This window comes from Dipodomys merriami, unplaced genomic scaffold (assembly GCF_024711535.1).
Source record: "Dipodomys merriami isolate MVZ:Mamm:240054 unplaced genomic scaffold, mDipMer1.0.p SCAF_151, whole genome shotgun sequence".
In the NCBI taxonomy this organism is placed as follows: Eukaryota; Metazoa; Chordata; class Mammalia; order Rodentia; family Heteromyidae; genus Dipodomys; species Dipodomys merriami.
This window is the reverse complement of record NW_027202838.1, coordinates 546,449-570,235: the sequence shown is the minus strand read 5'-3', so window position 1 is coordinate 570,235 and position 23,787 is coordinate 546,449. Positions and strand designations below refer to the sequence as shown.

The window sequence follows — 23,787 nt, the reverse complement described above, 5'->3', positions numbered from 1 at the left end:
CATCTATGGATTTGCTAATGCTAGCTCTAATCAGTTGATTGTGCCTGGTAGTACAGAAAGTGTTGTTCTGGGACATGTGTCCTAAAAAGAAAATTCACAGAAGAAAACTTGAGGTAATATGTCTTACTCAAGGTTGTATGCTCTGTAGGTGTTACTTATCTTTCAGGTGTGTCATGCCTATATCGATTATTTTATGTTGTATGTTTAGGATGGCCAGGGTTCTTCCCAAGACTGTTTAGGGAAATGAACATTAGGGACTTCTCAAACCTGGGTTTCCCTCATCTTTACTCATGTCCCTTTGGCCAAAGCATTTTAAATGGCAAATTGCTAATCATTGCATATGTGTGCAATGGGTAGAGTGAAATGTGCCATTAGACACCCCTTATTGAAATAGTATAACATAAGAAATACATTCTATATACATTTTTCTCTCTAACTTTTGGTGAAAATTACTGAGTTACATCATACATGCTTTCCATGGTGTTTAAGTATGTAAATGAATGAGGTGAACACAAAATACAATGGATGCCTAGGATACTTTTGTATTAAAAAAGCAGTTCATGGGCTGGAAAGGTGGCTCAGTGGTAGAGTGATTACCTTGCATGTATCAGGTCCTGGGTTCGATTCCTCAGCACCACATAAGCAGAAAAGGCTGGAAGTGGTGCTGTGGCTCAAGTGGTAGAGCATTAGCCTTGAGGTGAAGAGCTGAGGAACAGCGTCCAGGCCCAGAGTTCAGGCACCATGACTGGCAAAAAAAAAAAAAAAAAAAAAAAAAGGAAAAAAAAGCAGTTCATATATCCTGAAATATATTTAGTAATAAGGAATGACTTTTAGTGGAAATATGTTTTTGCTTTCAATTATTCAATAATTTCAGTGGGAATATTCATTTTTTCGAATTTAGTGTTTACATAAACATAGAAATTAGTTGGTTTAATAATATCTATCTATCAGGAAATGGACTGGATTTGTGTTTATTGGACACTTTAATGCTCTGCCTGAGAAATTAGATTCTTTGCTTATAAGAAGGCTTTACGTTTTCACGATAAAAATAAATAAAAATTAAAAAAAAGTTTATGTTTTTCCAGCCTATATATCATATTTGCAAGAGGAAATTCTGTGTCAAAATCTCACAGATTCATTTCTGAATGTGTCATTTCTGTTATATCCCAGCTATGCTTCCGGAATCTTCTGCTCATTGTCAGCAGCAAGACAGAATGAATGGATCTCTGGTGAGTTGATTTTTTTATTTTTCATTTGTTTTCCATTCCCTTATATGAACCTAAAGATGTCCAAGAATTAACAACAATACCAACCACACAGATTCAGCCTCAGGAACATATTCATAAATCAGATAAAGAAGGCTTGTAAATTAGCAGATAAAGATTGCTTGTAGGTTTAGCAGATTGAATGGTTATATTCTAAGTTGAATTCAGATTGTCTTCAGAATGTCTAGGTTTTGTGTTGTCATAAAATTGATTCACACTTGTCATACCTGTTATGTGATGTAATGACACCAAGCAGGTTACTTCTCATGGAAGGTGAAGGATAGTTTGCCACCAGATCACATCCTCATGAGTAACATTAAACTATCTCAATAAAATTTTCCTGGAATTGCTGAAATAGTGTGGTCATACATACCTTCATGTGTTCTTAAGGAATGATTAACCTATATGTACTTAAATTACTCTCCGTATATAGTTCTTGGACCACATCATGGTCTTGGTCTTACTTGAAACTGTGACATACTTGAATATGTGACGCATTTGAGCAATTGGTCATATTGATCATTTTTGTCATCTTGAGTGTTCCTTGAGCCTCCCGATATTTGCCTTCACCTTCCATGAAGGCCTATTAAAATGAAAAACTTGTCAAGGAACATTTTTTTCTCTCACCTATATTTGGTATTGTAGAATGTAGGCAAAGTTTACAAAATTTCATGGTAGCAGTTCTTATTTACATACGAAGGAAATATCAGGGTATTTATGACCACATTTTAATATTTAGTATATAAACCAAACATGGTAAACCACGGATATTTTTATGTGGGAACTCAATTAAATCTTATAAGGGCCTAATCAATCATTAGTTACTTTCTGGAGTACTGTGACTGTTTTGGGTTTTTTTTGGGGGGGGTCCGGTCGTGGGGCCTGAACTCTTGTGGACACTGCTTTTCATAGATCTAGCAGTGTTCTATGTTCTGTATTCCATGTGAAATCCTGAATTTGTGCTGCTTGCTTTTGAGAGTACTTGTTAATAGAAGGTCTAAATAGGATTTATGGTGAGGCAGTATGTGTAAATGAAGGAAAAATATTGGTTTAATTCATTTTTACCATGGTATGTACTGAAATTTTATCAAAAATGATAATATAATTTTTCAGACACCTCCTTAGACTTAATGTTATCATGCCAGAATATTGTCTCCTTAGAGTTTTTATCTTGTCTCTATTGCTAGCAGCAGAAATGTGTTTGCATGCATTATGGACACTGTAATTTTTTATTGGTCTTGGGGCTTGAATTCTGGGTCTGGTTATTTTCCCTCAGCTCTTTAGGGTAAGGTGAGTACTACCACTTGAGTGACAGTGCTACTTTCATTTTCTGGTGGTTTATTGGAGATAAGTGTCTCATTGACTTTCCTGCCTTGGCTGGCCTTGAACCTTAACCCTTAGACCTCAGCCTCAACTAGGATTACAGGCATAAGCCACCAGCACCCTGCAAATCTGTGTATTTTAAGACCAGGTTTATGTATTGTCAAATATTTCTAGTTTGGTATTTAATTCTCCCAGTGAATAGATAACAAAGCTAGCTGCAAACATTTTATGTAAGACCAAAGCATACATGCAGCATAATGAAATTCCAGGTTGGAATTCTCATAACCCAGGTCTAATTTCTTCATGGAAATATACCACTACAGAAGCTGATCTCATTTGATGATGTGGCTGTGAACTTCACCTGGAAGGAGTGGCAGCATCTGGATCCTGGTCAGAGGACCCTTCATAGAGATGTAATGCTGGAGACCTATAGCAACCTAATGTCCTTGGGTGAGCAAAGGTTATTTTTACTTGGAAGATCAAGTGCTTTTATTTTAGTAGATATTAGACTATTTATGTTATTTAGGGAGAAGATTCCAGTCCATCCCCAGGTAAAAAACTGCTAGTATATAAGCCAGTCAAATTTGAGTCTGAGAGCTTGGTGTTGTTTGTCTTTCACACTAGTGCTTGAGCCACAATTCTATTTTGGCTTTTGTTTTGGGGTATATTCTGTGTTTCTGTGCCCAGGTGGGTTTCAATCCTGCCTCTTCTGATCTCACCTCCTGAATGTAGGATTACAGGTGTAAGCCTTTGGACCATTACTTTTTCTAAAAAAAAAAAATGATTCTAGGCCATGGGTAGTGTCATTTTTTTCTAAGTTAAACTTCAACTTCATTATATGTAACTCAACAGCTAATTTTATTCTCATTCTTTAAGAAGGCAAATCAGTAGTTGGACAAACGTTCTAAGCTATGATTCACTAACAGGAGACTGACTTCCCAGACTTGGGTAATTATTATAGGTGGATCTACAGTCTAGAATAGAACATACATTTCTACTGACAGTATGCTCTGGAAATCAGTAGGTGAAAGTGTGTATTTTTAAGCTAAACCTGCTACAAGGTTTAGTGCTTCAAGCTACCAATCCTAGATACTCCAGAGGCTGACATCTGAAGGTTTCAATTTGAAACCAGCAGCTGTAGAAAAATACCATGAGACTCTTATCTCCAGTTAACCATTCAAAAACTAGAAATGTAGCCAAGACTCAAACTAGTAGAATGCTAGCTTTTAGCAAAAGAGCTGAGTTCAAGCCACACAGTTGGCAAAATAAACCCAAAGCTGGATGTTACTCCACCATGGAGCTGTTAAGAATTGAGAAACCATGGTCTGGGAAGGTGGTTAAGTGGTAGAGGAATTGCCTTCCATGCATGAGGCCCTGTGTTCGTTTCCTCAGTACCACATAAGCAGGAAAATATTGCCGATGTGGATCATGTGATACAGTGCTTGCCTTGAGCTGAAGATGTGCCGGACAGTGCCCAGGCCCAGAGTTCATGCCCCACAACTGGACCCCAATACCTCAAAAACAATTGAGTAACTAGATTTAGGAGCAACCTTGTGGACAGGATGTCTCCGACCTTACATTAATGATGACCCAGCAAGAGTAATAGTTCTCCACTATTTCTTAATCACAGGGCACTGTGTTCCTAAACCTAAATTGATTGTGATGTTGGAGCAAGGTGCAGATCCATGGATAAGAGAAGCCTCAGACAAGAATTTCACAGGTGATTTAAAGCATCTTGAATGGTGATGATGGATGGGTCCTGAGCCCAGTTGGTCTGTTTATCTTGAGCTGTACAGAGCGATAGTATTCCTAGTGCCCCTGATTCATGTGTGGCATAGAACTAGGTGATCCTTTGTCTCAAGGAATTTTCAATCCAGAATTCACGTGGAAACAAACTGAATTTGGTGTGCCAGTGTACTTAATGTTAGCAATTCTCTTTGCCTGTAGAGAAGTCATTCTTTAAGATAAAAGACAATAAAAATGTACAAAAGGAGATCATATTTTCTTTTAAACTAGTATTATGCAGGTAGGAAGAAAATAGGAGAATGGTAGCACTGCTATTCTCTGATCCGGACAATATCTTATGAATTGTGCTGGGCATAGAGTGAGATTCAGAATGGAACCATTAAGAGTACATAGATGGATAATTTCAGTAAATATATCCTAGAAAAATCTGAAATAAAGAAAAACATTATTTTCCATTGTAAAATGTCAGGACTACATTCATAGTAAGTTGCAGAGAAAAGTTTATATTCTGCATGAAACAATGCTGTGGTATTTGAAAATCATGTAACAGTTAAAATGTGACAAAATACTTTTATAGGAAGGAATGTGTGGATCTCATTTATGTTTTTGTCTATTTTTCTGTTATGCATTTTAGATGTCCAAGAAATGGAGGATGTGATTAGCACCTGTCAGGAAAGTCACAATAAATATCACTCTGAAGTAGCAGTCATGAATAGTAACCCAGGGGAGGAAAAAGTGAGACTTATAAAAAGTTTTACTTTGAGCTCAAAACATAAGTCAGAACTGATTAAGAATAATGGGAACTCCTTAGGAATGAGGACAGAAAAGGTCACTGGGTGTCAGAACATGAGTGTTTTCAGTGAACCTGGTAAGATGTGTGCTGTATATAGTCCTCATGTGTCTTCTGTAGTTGAAGAATATAAACTATGTAAAAGGTCTTTCACTGAGAAGACATACCCTGTTGTCCCTCAGAGAACACACACAAGAGATAAACCATATGAAAGTAAAATGTGTGGAGAGATTTTCACCAGTAAGCCATACCTTACTGTCCACCAGAGAAGACACACAAATGAGAAACCTTTTGAATGTAACATGTGTGGAAAGTCTTTCACCCAGAAAGCAAAGCTTACTGTCCACCAGAGAACACACACAGAAGAGAAACCTTTTGAATGTAACATTTGTGGAAAGTCTTTCACCTGCAAGGAATATCTTACTGGTCACCAGAGAACACACACAGGAGAGAAACCTTATAAATGTAATATGTGTGGAAAGTCTTTCACCCAGAAGTCAACTCTCACTGTCCATCAGAGAACACATACAGGAGAGAAACCTTATGAATGTAACATGTGTGGAAAGTCTTTCACCCAGAAATCAAAGCTTACTGTCCACCAGAGAACACACACAGAAGAGAAACCATTTGAATGTAACATTTGTGGAAAGTCTTTCACCTGCAAGGAATATCTTACTGGTCACCAGAGAACACACACAGGAGAGAAACCTTATGAATGTAATATGTGTGGAAAGTCTTTCACCCAGAAGTCAACTCTCACTTTCCATCAGAGAATACACACAGGAAAGAAACCTTATGAATGTAACATTTGTGGAATGTCTTTCACCTGCAAGGCAAGTCTTACTGACCACCAGAGAACACACACAGGAGAGAAACCTTATGAATGTAATATGTGTGGAAAGGCTTTCACCCAGAGGTCAACTCTCACTGTCCACCAGAGAATACACACAGGAAAGAAACCTTATGAATGTAATGTGTGTGGAAAGTCTTTTACCCAGAAGCTACACTTAACTGTCCACCAGAGAACGCACACAGGAGAGAAACCTTATGAATGTAACATGTGTGGAAAGTCTTTCATCAAGAAGTCAACTCTCACTGACCACCAGAGATCACACACTGGAAAGAAACCTTATGAATGTAACATTTGTGGAAAGTCTTTCACCAGGAAATCAAACCTTACTGAACACCAGAGAACACACACAGGAAAGAAACCTTATGAATGTAACATGTGTGGAAAGTCTTTCACCCAGAAGCTAAACTTTACTGTCCATGAGAGAACACACACAGGAGAGAAACCTTATGAATGTAACGTGTGTGGAAAGTCTTTCACCAAGAAGTCATACCTTACTGTGCATCAGAAAACACACAGGAAAGAAACCTCATGAATGTCATATGTGTGGAAAGTATTTCAGCTAAGATCTACACGTTACTGTCAACCAGAGAGCACACACAGGAGAGAAATTTTATGAAAGCAAGCTATGTGGAAAGTCTTTCACCCAGAACATACACCTTTCTGTCCATCAGAAAAAAACCCACCAGAGAGAAATGTTATGTATGTAGCAGGCATGGAAATTCTTTCACTTGGAAGGCACAACTTAACATCCATCACAGACCACAAGAAGAGAAACCTTATGAATGCAACCAGTGTGGAAAGACCTGGAGGTCATAGCTTAACACACAGAAGTTGATTCACACAAATGAAATAACTTAGGATTTTACCAAATGGGGAAAGTCTTTGATCTGTAAGAAAATTGAAATTGCAATACAGAACCAATACAGGATAGAGACCTTATGATATAGCAGATGTGGAGTCCTCCAACTACAAGACACAGCTCAGGGTTCATCATAAAACACACAAAACACACAGACACACAGACACACACGCTCACACACAAAGAGGAGAGAAATCCTATGTAGGAAAAATAAATGGAAAAGTTTTCAAGAAAATGTCCTAACTCAGTTTGCCTCAGAGAACAGACACAGGCAAGAAAATACAAATATAACAATTGTGGAGAGTTCTTTACCAAGTCATGGATCCAAGTTCATAGGACACACACAGTGGGGTGATCTTAACAATATTACAAATGTGGAAATCCTTTGATCAAAAAGGAATACCTCATGTTCATCAGAGAACTGACTCACATAGGAGAAAAGAAAGTAGTGCATAGAAGATATGTGAAATGACTTTCAATTAGAACTGAGTCCTCAGTATATGTGAGAGCATAGTCAGGAAAGAAATTATGAGTATAGAAAACATTTTGCCAGAAGTCCCATCTGTACAGGTATCAGAGACCTGGACACATGACAGAATCTCTGTAAATATAACATGAGAGGAAGTCTTTTAACCAGAAGCCAACCTTCAGCAAGTATTAGAACATTCACCCAGGAAAGAAACTAGATGTAGGAAAATCTTTGTCAGAAAACCTCTGCAAATTATACAGAGAAATCCTTCATGGCAGAGGTAAGCTAGGTGTGATGGGAAACCATTCTTCATTCTTCAGCTTTCTTTGAGCCAACATTTCTCAGACTTTCATCATGGTGAGTGGGGATGGTATCTTTCAATACTATCCAAAGCGTGTGGAAACAACCAGTTATAACATGTAATTCAGAGATTAAAATTATTAACTTGCATCTTTCATACTAAGGAATGGTGTTTCAGAGTAATTTGATAAACTCTTAGAAATGTGAGGTCTGTCACTTTGGGACTGGATTCAGATCATCTCCAACATGGTTAGGGGAACAATAGTTGTGTGAAGACTGTTATGATTGGAGGCAAGAACATGAGAACACCTTTTTTTTTATTGCTCCCTTAAGTCCCCCTCTGTATGTGTGATCCAGCATTACAGTACAAATGACTAACTTATTCCAGTTCAGTTTCTTAATGGAAGATCTAATGGAAGATATTAGTCCTTACTGCAGTACATATATAGTAGTAAAGTCTTTCTCGGAGGGGTAACAATGCTGGATAGGAAATGTATTCATAACCTAATTAATATAATAGTATAACCAATTTATACAGTATCTTTACAATTAAATATATATTCTAAAAAATATGGTGGATTAATAAAGACAAGAGTCTCAATCATTTTGCCTTTGGGGAGAACCTCAAAATGTCTTCAGTGCTTGCTCTTTTCTTTAATTAATCACTGGTGATGAACAACTTGTGAGTGATTCACACTGAGCCCATTTAGTTGTTCTGCTGAGTGATCTATAATAAAACACCAGTGTGAACAATGTGTCACACCTGTGTTATCTCATAGAAGGCCAAAGTAGATTTGACATTAGGGGAAATAATCAAGCACACAAAGATATTGATTAATCTCTCTCAAAAATTGAAGGTAACAAAAAAATAAAACCATCTGCCACTTGAGCTACAGCATCAATTCTAGGCCCTGACTGGAAGGGACAGAAGCTGGGATACTGAGCGCAGTGGGTACTGAACAAGGCTATCATAGGATTTTCACTAGAATGTAGGTACCACCCAAGGCCTCCTTCCATTACCTTGAGCACTTATATCTTTATTGTTGTCCACCTCTAGGTCATTTTTCCTCCCATAATTAGCATAGTATTAAGTGTACATTTTTCCTGCTCCTTTGAGAAACATCTTACCCTTACCTCTCTTTTCAGTTTCCTCAACGAATTGAGAGGTTCTTTTACATTTTTTTCTTTCAGTTTTCTTGATCAGAAACATCCTTGTATGAAGTCCCTGTTATAGAGTTGTCAGTACTTTGAGAAGATCACTACCTGGGGCATCCACAGCTAACCACCTTTTCTTCACTTGTCCATGGGGTCTGAGCAAAACCAAGCCAAATCTGTATATGTGCATTCTAACTTAAATGTTTGTTACCAATACTTTGATGTGTGTTGGAAGTTGGCTGGGTCATAGTCTAGGCCAGAACTCAAAATGGAAGGTACAGGAAAGAAAAGATTGGTGAGGAGCCAGCTGAGGAGAAGAGCATTGTGCCAAAGTCTTCATGCAATATGCAAGCCTGGCAATCCCCTTGGGATAGGAGTGAGGAGCCAGAATCGGGCCTGTGCTACCCATCAGTACACCACAAGCACCACATGGCACCTCTAGCATGGGACATGTTGTGCCCAGGTTTCAGGAGGGCTGACTGTTGACCCAGGGACCTGTTAGTCAAGTTAAGCCAGTGGCCTAATGTAATTGTCTTGTCTTATGTAGATGATACAATTGCTGTGGACAAGAAGAATTGGTAGTAAAACTATTGTCTGATGAACTAGTTAAAATTCTTCATGATGTGTGTGTGTGTGTGTGTGTGTGTGTGTGTGTGTGTGTGTGTGTGTGTCCTAAGGAGAAAACAAATTGAAAAGTAGTTCAGAGAGAACTGAAATGACAAATGTCAGACTTAAGTCTACTGCAAGATAGATCCATTACAATCACAACCAATAAGTGAAAAGGAAAGGTTTCCTTCACTTATTTTGACCTACCTTGACAAAGCCCATTGTGTTCAAAATAATAAGAACAGAAATGTATGTGTTGCTGCTTACTGTTGTACAACAGCTAGTTTACAAGTGACAGCAGAGGTATAGAGTCTCTTCTGTGTGCGGCCCCTGCACTCACTGGAAAGGAGGACAATAGTATTGAAAGTGAACTAATGTCACTTGTAAGTTTGTCATTTAAATTGCAGGGGAAGCATTGACTAATTTAAATGAGCAGACATTTTGTTTTGCTGGTCCTTAGGCTTAAACTCAGAGGCCAGGTGCTGTCCCTGAGCTGCTTTTGCTAAAGTGTAACATTCTACCACTTGAGCCACAGCACCATTTCCAGGTTTTTCTGTGCATGTGGACCTGAGGAATAGAACCCAGCTCCTCATTCATGCGATGCAAGTACTGTACCACTAAGCTACCTTGCCTGTCCTATAAGCAGACTTTTTATGTTAAAAGAAGAAAGAATAGGTTGGTATGTCGTATCCACCTTCCATGTGCAAGTCCCAAGGTTTAATCCCCCAAACTGAAAGGAAGAAAGTAGAAAATGGAATGATATGAAGTATACAGTTACAAGAACTAAGAAAAATAGAAGAGCAAAGGCAATGAACAAGTATTTAGGTTTTTGTTTGTTCATAATTGTTTCTTTTTTCTTTTAATTGTGGGCTGTGGAGTTTAAACTCAGGGAGGGTCTGGCATATTCCCTAAGCTTTTCACTAAAGGTTGGCATGCTACCACTTCCAGCCAGAATGTCAGTTCTAGGTTTTTGGCATTTAATTGGAGATAAGTCACAATGAATTTTCTGCTGATGTGTTCCTGAGGAATGGAAACCAGTGCCTCATATATGCAAGGCAAGCACTCTACCACTGAGCCACACTTCCAGTCCTGCCTCCTTTCTTAAAACAGTGTGGTTGGGGCTGGCACAGTGGCTTAGTGATAAAGTGCTTGCCTAGCCTGCATGGAGCATTAAGTTTGATATCTCAGTACCTAACAAACAACAAAAACTACCAAACAGTCATAGAAGCACTGGTGTTGTAGCTCAATGGTAGAGTGGTAGCCTTCAGCATAATGAAATTCAGGAACAGTTCCCACACCTTGAGTTCAAGCCCCAGGAATGTCAAACAACAACAAATGAGTAAATGAAAACAAAAACCCATTGTTAGCAAATTTCATTGATAAACACACCACACACCCACCCATACCAACACACACACATTTTTTTTTAAACAATATTCACCTCCTTTACCGTGTCTGCTTACCCTCCCTGCTCCAATGCTACCTATATCCACTGGAGTACTTATTCTATGTTTCTGTAGTTTTTGCATTCTTAAAAAAAATTATTGTGAAGGTGATATATATACACATATATCTATATATATAAATACACATATATGCCTATATATACATATGCCCGAACCAGCCAGCAACGAAGGGACTCCTGAATTAGGGGGCGAGGATGGAAAAATGGAGACATAAGACAAAGGATGGGGTCAGGAGTTCTGCAGCTCAAGACTGCAGCACCGTTTATTTCTAACTCTCCTTCTTATATACTATTAGATGTCAAGAGGTAACCTAAGGTCACCATAGTGCAGAGAAGCAAAGAAAATTTTAATAAAAACAAGGCGTAGATTGAAACAAGACAAGGTCAACTGATAGAAAGTAAAACAAACTCTACAGACATAGCAAAGCAAACCCGGGCACCTGGTGCTTTTCATGAAAGCCAGTTCCTTGTTCATGCCTTCAAGTGAGCACAAGGGTCAAGATGACCTTAGAGCTTTACTGTCGGCTCCCAACATCTCCCCTGTCTTTGTTTGAAGAAGCGAACCCGCCTGTCTTAGGTTGGGTGGATGACCTTGTCTGCCTTACCTGTCTTTGGGATCTTCTTCAGAGCAAAGCTGAAGGCCCTGTCTTAGGTTGGTCAGACTGGCACCCCCTCTTACCCGTCTCTGGCTGCAGTTCCTCTAGGGGGGAATTCATTTATTTGGAGCTTGATCTTATGTAGCTGGCTGGCTAAACTCATAAGAGAGTTTTGCACACATATAATACAAGGAAGGCATAGAAAACCATCAGCAAAAGCATTCCTAGGCCAAGCAATGACATTAGCAATCCTGTAATATAAGTCAGGGAAGGGATATAGTGTTGAAATTGTTTAAACAGTTTTTTAACAGTTTTTGCCACTTTAGAGTCCAGAGGTAGGGCTTGTGTAGTATTATGAGCAAGCTGATTAAGATAATGGGCAATTTCAACATTTTCTGTTAGTGCCACAGCAGCTGCCGCTGCAGAGGCAGCTAACGAAATAAGGGCCATAACATCAGGTACAAGTAGCCCAACAAATCGACGAGGGTGCATTAGTTCTTTCAATTGTTTCAACACCTGAATACCAGAATCTTCACACCAAGTTTCAGAAATATTTACAGGAAGCATAACAAAAGATGGTTGTCTAACAATAAGTATGGATTCAGTTATGCTGCTATACAAGCAATTTGTAAAAGAACAATTAGAACAGGTGACATTAAAATAATTAGCTCCTATAGAGATATTAAATGGTCCATACATAATGACATGGGGTGGTGATACACAATTTATAATATTTTTTAGAAGGGATGAATTGGGCCAGGTTATGTTGTTGAGTGCAGCCACCAGAGTCCAAACATGATGTTGAGGGTGCCCATTCATCCACCACAGTCCAAGATTGTACTTATTAGTAAGATTAGCTCCAGACCAGTCCATAATTTGAGAATTAGTTCCTGCACCTTATTGGAGGAGGTTCTCCTGTAGATTCTACCACTTGTGAAGAATTAATGCAATGGGGTATCCTGTAGGATGGAGTAGAATTTGCATAAACTAAGTGCCCAGTTGGCAAAGATGTCATCTGTATATTGTACATTTGATTTTTGTCTGGAAATCAAATTTTATGAGTCATGGATTACATAAAAGTACAGCCTGGAATGGAGCTTATAAAATTGGTGGTAAAGCATAAAGGAGTTCCAATGTTTGAAGCTGAGATATCTCCCATCTCGGTGTGCTGGATGAAGGGATCGGGTGCTGTACTGTATGCTGATCTATTGATGTGAATGATTACTTCAACTCCCTCCCAAGTTGTAGGGTGCACAATCAGGGGATCTGGCACGCAAGCCCAATGTGTCAGCATTTGTGTCATCTGAATGAGCCTCCACAATCCTAACACAATGTTCAGGCAACCAGTGGGTTTCATTTTTTTCCTGCGAGAAAACACAAACATGTCCTCGACCCCATGTTAAAACCAGATGAGGCCCATATCAAGCACTTGTTAAACGATCCTTCCACTTAACTTGGGCAAAAGCTCTTTGCTCTCTTTTTTCCCAAAACCGCTGTGCTGCGGAAAGGCCATTACAATCTAAGTTTAAAAAATTTAGTACAAACAAAGCATGAGAAAGAATATTAACAGGAGAGATGGGGTATAATTCCCCACCTTTTAATTTAAAAATTTGATGTTTGAGCAAACCATTAGCTCCTTCAACAATTCCTTGACCTTGAGGATTATAGGGAATACCTGTAGTGTGAATAATCTGATAAGATTTACAAAAAGTTTGAAAAGCTTGTCGAACATATCCTGGACCATTATCAGTTTTACTATGTTTAGGAAGTCCCATAGTGGCAAAGCAGTGTAGGGAATGAGCAATACAATGTTTGTTAGTCTCCCCGGCAAGAGGAGTAGCCATAATAAAATTAGAGTAGGTATATGGTAACATGGACAAAGCGAAGCCATCCAAAAGATGGAATCAGGCAGGAGTTTAGTCTACTTTTTCCACGGTGGAGGTGGTCAGGGATGTAGATTTTCTCCAGGTGACTGTTAGGCTGTAGCAGCAGCAGCAGGGACAGCAGGGTCTCTCAGTGGCTCCAAAGGACTGTCACACCTCGTGCTGGGCTGTAAATTTCTACACAGACTGGTTAAGGATACAAGTAATACATAGGCTTAGCAGGCTGTGGCCCCACTAGGTTTTAAGACTATTTAGACAATAGCCCAGGACAATTTACCAAGATGACAACTTTTTAAACTAGATAGTTCTTTTAATAAGGCTAATTTTCTAGGCGGATATAGAAGGCTCAGGCCTGTACTACTATTTTCCAAGTCTTTTTCTTTTGTCTATTTTGTCACTTTCTTTTTTTTTGGCTACAGCAGTGTAGCTTGTTTAGCACTCTGGTTTGTAAAAGCATCTTTAGGAATGTGACCTCTAGTGACACTAGCAATGCCTAAGTCACCTGTGCAGGCCTTTAGACAGATGTTAAATGAAACACACTCTCAGATTTACAAACTTTTTTCTTGAACAGCTAAATTTTATGTAGCTGGTGTTAGCTCAAAAGTTACTGTCAATTAGGGCTTTTGGCACATACAGGGGTTGGGATTTAAACCATCCCCCACATTTTATAACTTTAGCTTTTCAGTACTATCATAGATTACTAACAAGTTTCTGTCCCTACAAAGTAGATAGTCATGGATATTAGGCATGCTTACAAACTATCTTTCCATGACCTCCTGGCTCTGAACAATTTTTGAAGGGCCACGCACAAATGACTCTAGGAGCTGACATTTTTGCCATCCAAGCAGTGGCTTACTGCCTCTGGATACTCCTCCATTGCTCTTGTCCCAGTAGTGTTTTCTCTACACTGAGATAAATGCCTCATTTGCATTTCCCTTAGCTGGTCACTGGACTTGAACTCAGGGCCTGAGTGCTGTCCCTCAGCTCTACAATTCAAGGCTAGCACTCTGCCACGATGAGTCCCAAAGCAACTCTGCTTGCTCTTTCAGCACTATGCCTGTTGGGTAGAGGTGACAGTCTCACAGGGACCTTTTTCTGCCTGGGCTGGGTTTGAACCAGTTTGCAGATCAATGAGTCTTACAAAAGGCCACTTTACTCCAATTAAAAGCAACAAGGTGGCCAACATATAAGTAGCTTTTAAGCATACTCTTACCTGAAACTTGTTAAGAGCCAAAGTTACATCTGACAAACTTATAAGAATCCTCTGTGCTTTGCTCTTGGCTTGCTGGAAACTTAAAAAACCTATAATAGCAATTAAGCAATTGTTTTAGTAATCCTAATTTTTTCACTTTGAGGCAAATGTTAAGAACAATTTTACTTTTAAACTTTATATCCAAAAATTCATTCCTATTTTTAAGCCTCCTATTAATCTCTTTTATTATTTTATATTTTAGTTTTTAGTTACATTAAAAAAATTCCTTAAAATCTTGAGGCCAAGTGTCATTCATTGTCTCTTGGCTGCTTGTTTTAAAACAGATACACATTAAAACTTTTAAACTCAAATTTTTTCTTAATGCAAGAATTACAATCACCATCACTGTACCAAGAAGTTAAACTTAACACATTTTTATGACTTTTAAAAACATATACTAATTGTAGAACATCATTGAAAACAAGTCACATTATACAAATACATTTTTTAACCCTCTTTTTAAGTCCAAGGGGCAGTTTTAGCAATACTAATCAGATCATCACATCACTAATATTTACCATCATGTTTCTAGTATTCATCTGTAGAGAAAAAGGACAGAACAAAGCTGGGCCACTTGGTCCCTCCTGTGGAATGGACACGCACCTAATCTCACTCTTTAGGGTAAGATGAACTGTGTTTGTGCCAGCTTGTCCTCTTTCACCATGTGTGGACTCCTCCCATGGACCATCCCACCGTGTATGACCAGCTGAACTCCACTTTTACCTGTTTACCCCTTACCCCTAAAGATAGGTCTTTTGTTGGCTTTTAAGTTTTTCACTTTTTTTTTTATCTCTTGGTTTTTGAATGAAAATACATAGTTTTAGACAGACAGAACAGGTAATGTCTATGACAGTGTTAAACAAACTTTTATATTTAAACTTTTAATATTCATCCCCAAATTTTAGCCAAGGGAACTAAATTTCAAACAGCCAATGCATTTTTGTTAAGCCAGATAACTTGATTACAGTGTAAACAGCCTTATGCATTTTTAAATACCAGATTTTTTTTTATTTTTAAGTTAAAGAATCCTTAAAAAGTCATTTAAAACAATGTGAAAATTCTTTAAATGTTTTGGTAATGTCCAAACCTCATAACCTTTTGAATTTTAAACTTAAATTCACCCAATTGTTACAGCATGCTGATAATTTTTATCTTGAACATGTTCACAAACACATACAAAACACACACAGATCTTAAAGTGCGCAAGAATCAAAATCAGTTGTACATACATTTAAAACTGGTACCAACTCTAAGACAGAACTAGACAAGACAACAACCAAAGGCTGAGTTGGGGGCTAATGGCCCCCAATTTATCCTTACCTCAGAAAACACACTGAAGTAAACAAGACAGATAAGTGGCCACAAAGACAAAATCAGGTCTCAGTGAATAGGGTGACATCTCACCACCATTCACAAGTGGACTAAAATCCACTTACCAGGGGACTCGAACCCCCTCTACTCACCTCTGGAGGATTTCTTTTAGATTCCTGCAAACGTTGACCCAGGGGCCTTCCAAGGTGGAAGAGAATTCCAAGTCATCTTGGGGCAAGGGAAAGAAGTCCCTTGCGGCCATCCCCTCAGACTGACAGTTTCTCCCCCATCCTCAGACCCCCTGGGCCAAGGCCCGAGGCTAAGATCTTGCTGGTGTCACTTGCAGGTGGTCAGTGGCAGTTTTATCTGGCTGTGAGTTCTCCCTGCCGGCCCTTTTAAGTTATTGTTAGATCCTCCAGGTTTTTTCACCACTCCCCTACTTCTGGATCTAGAGAGGATGGAGGAGGTGGCAGTGAAGGGTAGAAAGGGGGGTCAGTTTAAAGTGTAAGTAAAAAAGAAGGAGCTAGAGAGAAGCAGATATTGAGGGGTGTTAGCCAGTCTCCTCCGGGCTCTCGCATCAGGATCAATCTGAGAGAAGAAACATTCCAAGAATTCCAAAAACCATACACACAAATATTGAGAAAAAACACATTTACAGCATGTCAGACCGAAAGTACCGGACTACAGACGGGCCCAAATGTCCACACTAGTGGATAGTTTACCCTGATGGGGATCCCGGGGACATCTCCACCGGCCCAGTTGGCTGTCTTATAGCGCGTCCGCCAAGACTCTTGCCAACCCCAATACAGAACCTGCAGGCTACACAGATACCAGACAATTACAAAGCAGCAATGTTTTAACGTACAGGCCATTTGAATCATGGTGTTCCTGAATCCTTTTTTCCAATTTTTTTTTCTAAGTTTTAAAACTAATGGTTCCTTCCTCCGGGAACCAGGGGTATACTTCCTCAATAAAGTGAAAGAAACATTCTAACTGACTCTGTCTAACTTTCACTCTTTGAGGGTGAAGCATACCCTTGAGAGCCTGCACATATAACGTGCGGCTGTTTCCTTGCCCCATAATTTTTTTCTTACTCCTGGCTATACTGTCACCCGCTCTTTTTCTAGACCCGTCCTCTTACCTTAGTGGGGTCCTCTGCCTTGATCCCAGGTTTTCAGGGTCCCTGTTTGGGCGCCACTTGCCGGAACCAGCCGGCAACGAAAGGGACTCCTGAATTAGGGGGCAAGGACGGAAAAATAAAGACATAAGACAAAGGATGGGGTCGGGAGTTCTGCAGCTCAAGACTGCAGCACTGTTTATTTCTAACTCTCCTTATTATATACTATTAGAAGTCAAGAGGTAACCTAAGGTCACCATAGTGCAGAGAAGCAAAGAAAATTTTAATAAAAACAAGGTGTAGATTGAAATGAGACAAGGTCAACTGATAGAAAGTAAAACAAACTCTACAGACATAGCAAAGCAAACCCGGGCACCTGGTGCTTTTCATGAAAACCAGTTCCTTGTTCGTGCCTTCAAGTGAGCACAAGGGTCAAGATGACCTTAGAGCTTCACTGTCGGCTCCCAACATACATACATGTATATATACATATGTGTGTATATCATACATATATACATATATGTACATATACATATGTGTGTATATACATATATGTATATATGTAGGTCAAAGTTCCATAAGCCAGATATTGATTTCATTACTTGATTAATTACTCAATTGATTTCATTGATTTCATTACTTATTAAACAATATGCACTTTTGCACAATTCCACCCACTTTTTAAAAGTAGCATTTATTTCCATATAACACAGTAAAATATACCAATATTAGGTATTGATCTCATTGTCTGGGTGCTGTCCCTGACCATTTTTTCTTAAGGATCTATCACTGGAGCCACCTATCAATTTCTACTCCTGGATTTTTAGGTGATTAATTGTAGATAAGAGTTTCATTGACTTTTCTAAAAGGGCTGGATGAAATATCAATCCTCAGGTCTCAGGTTTACCACCATGAGACACTTGTGTCCAGCACGTTTAAATATTATTATATGCACTATGTTATTTGTGGTATGTTTTTTCTTTTCATCATTTATGTGGCTTGATCTCTGGGCCTGGCCTCTGTCCCTTAGCTCTTCAGCTCAAGGCTACTGCTCTACTACTGGACCCACAGAACCACTTCCAGCTTCTTCTGTTTATGTGGTTCTGAATAACCTAAACCAGGGCCTCATGTACGCAAGGCAAGCACTCTCCACTGAGCCACCTTTCCAGCCCCTACAATGCCATTTTCAAAGCATTATATTAGGCCTTACATATTTGTTTGTTGCACAGATTCAACAAACCATAGAACCCAAATACTTGAAAAAGTATGGCACTTATACTAAACATGCAGCCTTTGAAAAAACAGGCATTATCCTATGAACAATGCATTGTAGGATTTAAATTGTAATAGGTATCAGATGTGATTTAGAGTGTATAGAAGATTGCCTGGAGATTATATTAGAGGTGATTTGCACTGTATAGAAGGATGTGTGCAGGTTACATGAAAGCAAACTAAGAAATACTTATCAGATGAGATGAACATAAAAATAGCAAAGTAATCACTAAAATGAAACCATGTTAATATTGTAATATAAAAATATCAAATATATCAAGTACAGTCTGATTTGAACAGAAGAAAACATACTCAAAAAACTCAATAAGCCAAAAAGACATACATTAATTATTGAGAACTAAAAGTAAATCAATATAAACATACCATAAGCAACAATCAATACTGAAAAATACTAGTAGTCATAATATGAAAGGAAAAGAAGCTCAGCACAAATTGTGTTACCACAGATACAGAGCATTGATAATAACAGGCAAAATATTAATCTGTATAACAAAAGTTCTATTCTGAAAAGTAAAGTCTACAAAGACATGAATAAAAGGCCAAAGAATGATAATTTCTTTAATCTATCATTATGATTGGAGAAGTAATGCTCCTCTAAATGACTGAATAACTAGACAAACGGTCACTAGAAACACATGGAAGGCATTATCTTTACTAAATGCTGTGTATAAAGCACTATGCAGTTATATTTACCAAGACAGACACACTGAGAATAGACCTGAAGACAAATTGTCTAGAAATCAGTATGACAAATAAATCTATGATGTAAATACAATAAAATCCAACATTATGTTTCTAATAATCTAACAGTAAAACAAGCAGAAGGAAACTAGAATGAATATGTAAAAAAATATATGTATGCTATCATTGTGATTTATTCAATATTAAAGGGAGCTACTTTCTTATCACTTGTGGAATAAAAACAATTGCTTTCAATTATGTATGGTGTATTCACATGTATATCTTCTGGTGGGTGTGGCAGAGCCATAGAATGTGAGGGAAATAGGGTGATGAAAGTAAAATATACAACTCAAGAGTAGAGATAGGAGGGAGAGATTGGGAGAGAGTGAAGGCATGGAAGACACTGTATGAAAATAAGGGTATTTTTACCTGACTCATGTCATTATATCTCTCTATACAACACCTCCATAATAAGATTAAATTACATTAATTATAAAAGAATACCTCCAGCATAAAAGATCTGCTTAGTGAAGAAAATCTACCACAGTTAGAAGAGTTACAATTGTTAGAAACACAATACCTCACTTAATTTGAAAGATAAACTATTTCATTTTAGGTTACGTATTAATTCTACATAAACCAGTAACAATAAACAGTTTCATTGTAGTATCCAATTAAATCTTAATGTTTCATGTTGAGGTAAGAAAAATCAAGGCAAGTACTTCTTGCTCAAGACTGTCACTTTAGCCTAGCTACTAATGAGAAAACTGAGGTCTGGAAGCCAGCCTGGATAGACAACTCAAACTAAGCAGCTAATGATCAGGTTAGAGGTATGGCTCAAGTGATAGTGCCAACAGTGAGTGAGGAAGTTGACTGACTGTGAGACCTGCAGTTCAAGCTCCAATAGTAGCTCAAGAAAACCATGAGGTATGTGTATTACTGTGTTTCTAAGTTAGAAACCTAATTGTAGTGACACTAGCAAGTCTTCTTCTCAGATATAAAGGGAAAAAGAAGATGAGTGGAGGAGGGAGAGAATGGAAGCAAAAGGTCAGGAAAAAGAAGGAAGAAGAGAGGACAAGAGAGCAGTGGAGAGGAGGGGAAAAGAGGGAAAGGGAAAAGAAGACAAAAGAGAAGGGGAGGAAAGTTTCATGGCATCAGATTTGACAGTAACTGGTCTGGGAAGATTGCTCAGTGGTAGAGTGCTTGCTTATCATGCATAAGGCCCTGGGTTTAATTCCTCAGTACCACATAAGCAAAATGTTGAATGTGTTCCTTTGGTTCAATTTGTAATGTACTCACCTTGAACTGAAGAGCTGAGCGACAGTACCCAGGCCTACAGTTCAGGATCCACGGCTGAGAAAAAAAAAGAAAAAAAAAAAGAAAGCAAGATTTGACAGTAACCTCATAAATACAACTCCAAAAATACATCATGGAAAAAACAAAGAAACAAACAAACAATGTGAGTCTCTGGTGGCTCACACCTGTAATTTTAGGTACTCAAGAGGGTGAGATCTGAAGATGGGGTCTCAAAGTCAGCCTGGGCTGGTGTAGCTGTGAAACTCTTACTTCCAGTAAATCACCAGAAAACCGGATGTGGTGCTGTGGCCAAAGTGGTAGAGTGCTATTCTTGAACTGAAAGGCTGAGGGACAGCGTTCAGGCCCAGAGTTCAAGCCCCATGACCTACAATAAACAAACAAACAAACAAACAAATAAATGAAAATAAAATGAAAACCTTGTATACTGAAAAACACTACCAATAAAGGAAAAAAAAGCATAGAATGACAGAAATATTTGCATATATCTCTAAATGGATTTCTAACCAATGTGAATTAGAAAATATAAAGAAAATCCTTCAAGTAACCCACACAACAAAATCTAATTTTAAAATGGGAACAAGATTGAAGAGACTTTTCTAAAAAGGACGTACACATGTAGTTGATTAAAATATAAAAGTAGTTTAATTTCAGTAGTCATGAGAAAAATTTAAATCAAATTCTAATAAAATAACTATTTTATACATGATAGTATGGGCATAGTTTTAAATAAATACAATGAAAATGCTCCCAAAGTCTAAGAAAAGCTAGGAAAGATGTGAAAAGAATGTGAACCTTGGTGCATTTCTCTCACGTATGTAAAACTATCAAAGATGAAGCCGGGCGCCCGTGGCTCACACTTGTAATGATAGCTACTCAGGTGGCTGACATTTGAGGATCACAGTTCAAAGCCAGCATGGGCAGGAAAATCCGAGAAACTCTTATCTCCAATAAAAACTACCAGAAAACCAGAAGTGGTGCTGTAGCTCCAGTGGTAGAGGGCTAGCCTTGAGCTAAAGAGCTTAGGGACTGCACTCAGGCCTGGAGTTCAAGCTCCTTGATCGACCAAACAAACAAACAAACAAATAAACCATCAAAGATGGTACAAAGAGTCCTAAAAAGAAGTAAATATAGAATTATATAATAATATGGTCCAGCATTTCTACACTTGTATGCAACAGCAGATAAAGCAGGGAGTACAACAAATGCTTGGAAAATCACTTCTCAAAATCTACTCACAATAAGGAAAACATTGAAGCATGTAAAACAATAAATGTGTTCAAAGAAGAAAACTTTACTACATTTTATGGCAGAGAGGAACTTTAAGTAAAATAAACTAAATAAAACACACCAGTCATAAAGGAACAGCCATGGTATAATTGCCCTTACTGAGCTTTCAAGGATCAACAAATTTGTAGAGCCCAAATGTAGGATGATTTCAGAGAGTGGGATAGAGAGGAACAGGAGCTGCCTATTCAATGATCAAACAGCTTCACAGATGGAAGATGAAAAGTGTTGTAGATGGATGGATGGAATAGTTTCACAACAGTGTGGCCCAGTGTTTTATCTTTATCAATGAACTGTACACATAAGAATGGCTAATGTAGCCACACACAGTCTGGACTTGGGAAACTCAAGAAAGTTTAGTTGACAGCCTAGGCTACATAAAAAGATAAAGACCTTGCTGGAAGAGCGTGGGGGAGTGTAGTCAAGGAGATGGGAGGGCTGGGAAGGTAGGGGAAAAACAAAGGAGAAGGCAACAATGTTTAATACGAAATGTACTCCTTACCTTGCTCATGTAAGTGTAACCTCTCTGTATGGTATTTTCACAATAAATAAACTTATTTAACAAAAAAGAGCCTGCTGGACTACACAGCAAGACCTGTCATCAAAAGAAACATGGATAAATCAATTTTGGATTCTGTGAAGACATATGGGTGACAAACATATCTATTTTACCTACTAAAATAACAAACAAACTGAAAGTGTTTGAACACATGCTAAAACAGTGTTTAGTTGGAAATACACACTACAAATAGCATTAGTAACAAACACACATGGACAAAAATACAAATTATTATAATCTGTGTAGGTTTTGCAGATGATTTCACTGACTATTGCTCAAATGTATCACATATTCCTGAACCATTTCTTCCACTAGATTCCCAAGGATACATTGCCACACATGCTATTTAGTATTGAAGTTCCTGAGATTAAAGTTTACTACTTAGCAAATGTATGTCAGAATTTGCCATGAGTGATATTTCAAATACGAAAACCTTAGTCACTGTATTGTTTATTTTCACAACAAGCTTCTATGTTATAATGTCAATGAATGCAAATATGCAAGCAGAGCAAGAAAAAAAAGGAAAACTGCAGGAACCACATCAAATGAGGTTAAACCAGAGAAAATAATAGAATCTGGGAAACTCAAATTATTTTATGTTTAGCAACAATTTTCCTGTATAATGAGTAAGAAATATGTCAATTCCAAGAGCCACATCACCAAAAGAAAACTGATCATTAAGAAAATCTACTTCCCAAATAAACCATTTGAAGACAAGAAAAATTAAGAGACAAATGGAGGAAAGAGAAGCAGAGAGAATGAAAGAGAAAAACAGGCATAGAGAAAAATAGATAATGAGAGAGAGAAAGAGAGAAATAAAGCTAGTGAACTCACATGGTGGTGGCTCATGCATGTAATCCTACATACTCAGGAGACTGAGATCTGAGCATAAAGGTTCAAAGCCAGCCAAGGCAGGACCATCTGTGAGACTCTGATCTCCAATTAACCACTAGAAAAGTGGAAGTGGTGATGTGGCACCACTGGTAGAGTACTAGCCTTGAGCTGCAGAGTTTAAGTATAGCACCTAGGCCCAGAGTTCCAGAGCTACAACTGGAAAAAAAAAAAGAAGAAAGAAGGATGGTAAAGGGAAACAAAGGGGGAGGCAATAATGTGTGATAAGAAATGTACTCACTATCTTGCCCATGTAATTGTAACCTCCCTGTATGGTATTTTCACAATAAATAAATGTAATGCAAAAGAAAGAAAGAAAGCTAATAAACATGAAATATAGAATGAATTGGGAAAATAGGCAAGAGAACTCCTATGAGAGCACCATAGAGAAAAACAGCAATTTCTATAAATACCATCAAACTCAGCCTAAGTTTCAAGTAAAACAAAGACCACAAAGCAGTCCAAGAGTATTTACAGAGATTAATTGAAGTACTTATAGCTCACTCAGTCCTGTAGAATATTTGAAGTTATGTTTGACCACACTATTTCAGCAAATCCAGTAAAATTTCATTAGGATAGTTTACTATTACATATGAGGATGTGATGTCTGAGCAGTTGCTAGCCATCCTTCACCTTCTATGAGAAGTCATCTCCTAGGTGTCACTGAATCACATAACTAATGGGACAACTTTCTCTCACACTAGAAAAAGTAGAAACAAACTGAAGCATATCTGCACTTAACTTAGAATGTCAGATTTTATAATCTGCTAAA

At 38.1% G+C, this 23,787-nt stretch overlaps 1 protein-coding gene across 1 annotated transcript in view; it reads left to right on the top strand.

The window, feature by feature from the left end:
• LOC138827156 (zinc finger protein 585A-like) overlaps window positions 1-6,540 on the top strand; it is a 76,543-nt gene extending 70,003 nt beyond the window's left edge. The window contains 2 exon segments of the mRNA XM_070022637.1: window positions 5,396-6,484; window positions 6,486-6,540. Coding sequence (XP_069878738.1) covers window positions 5,396-6,484; window positions 6,486-6,540 — 1,144 coding nt within the window.
• Window positions 6,541-23,787: the final 17,247 nt, after the last annotated feature.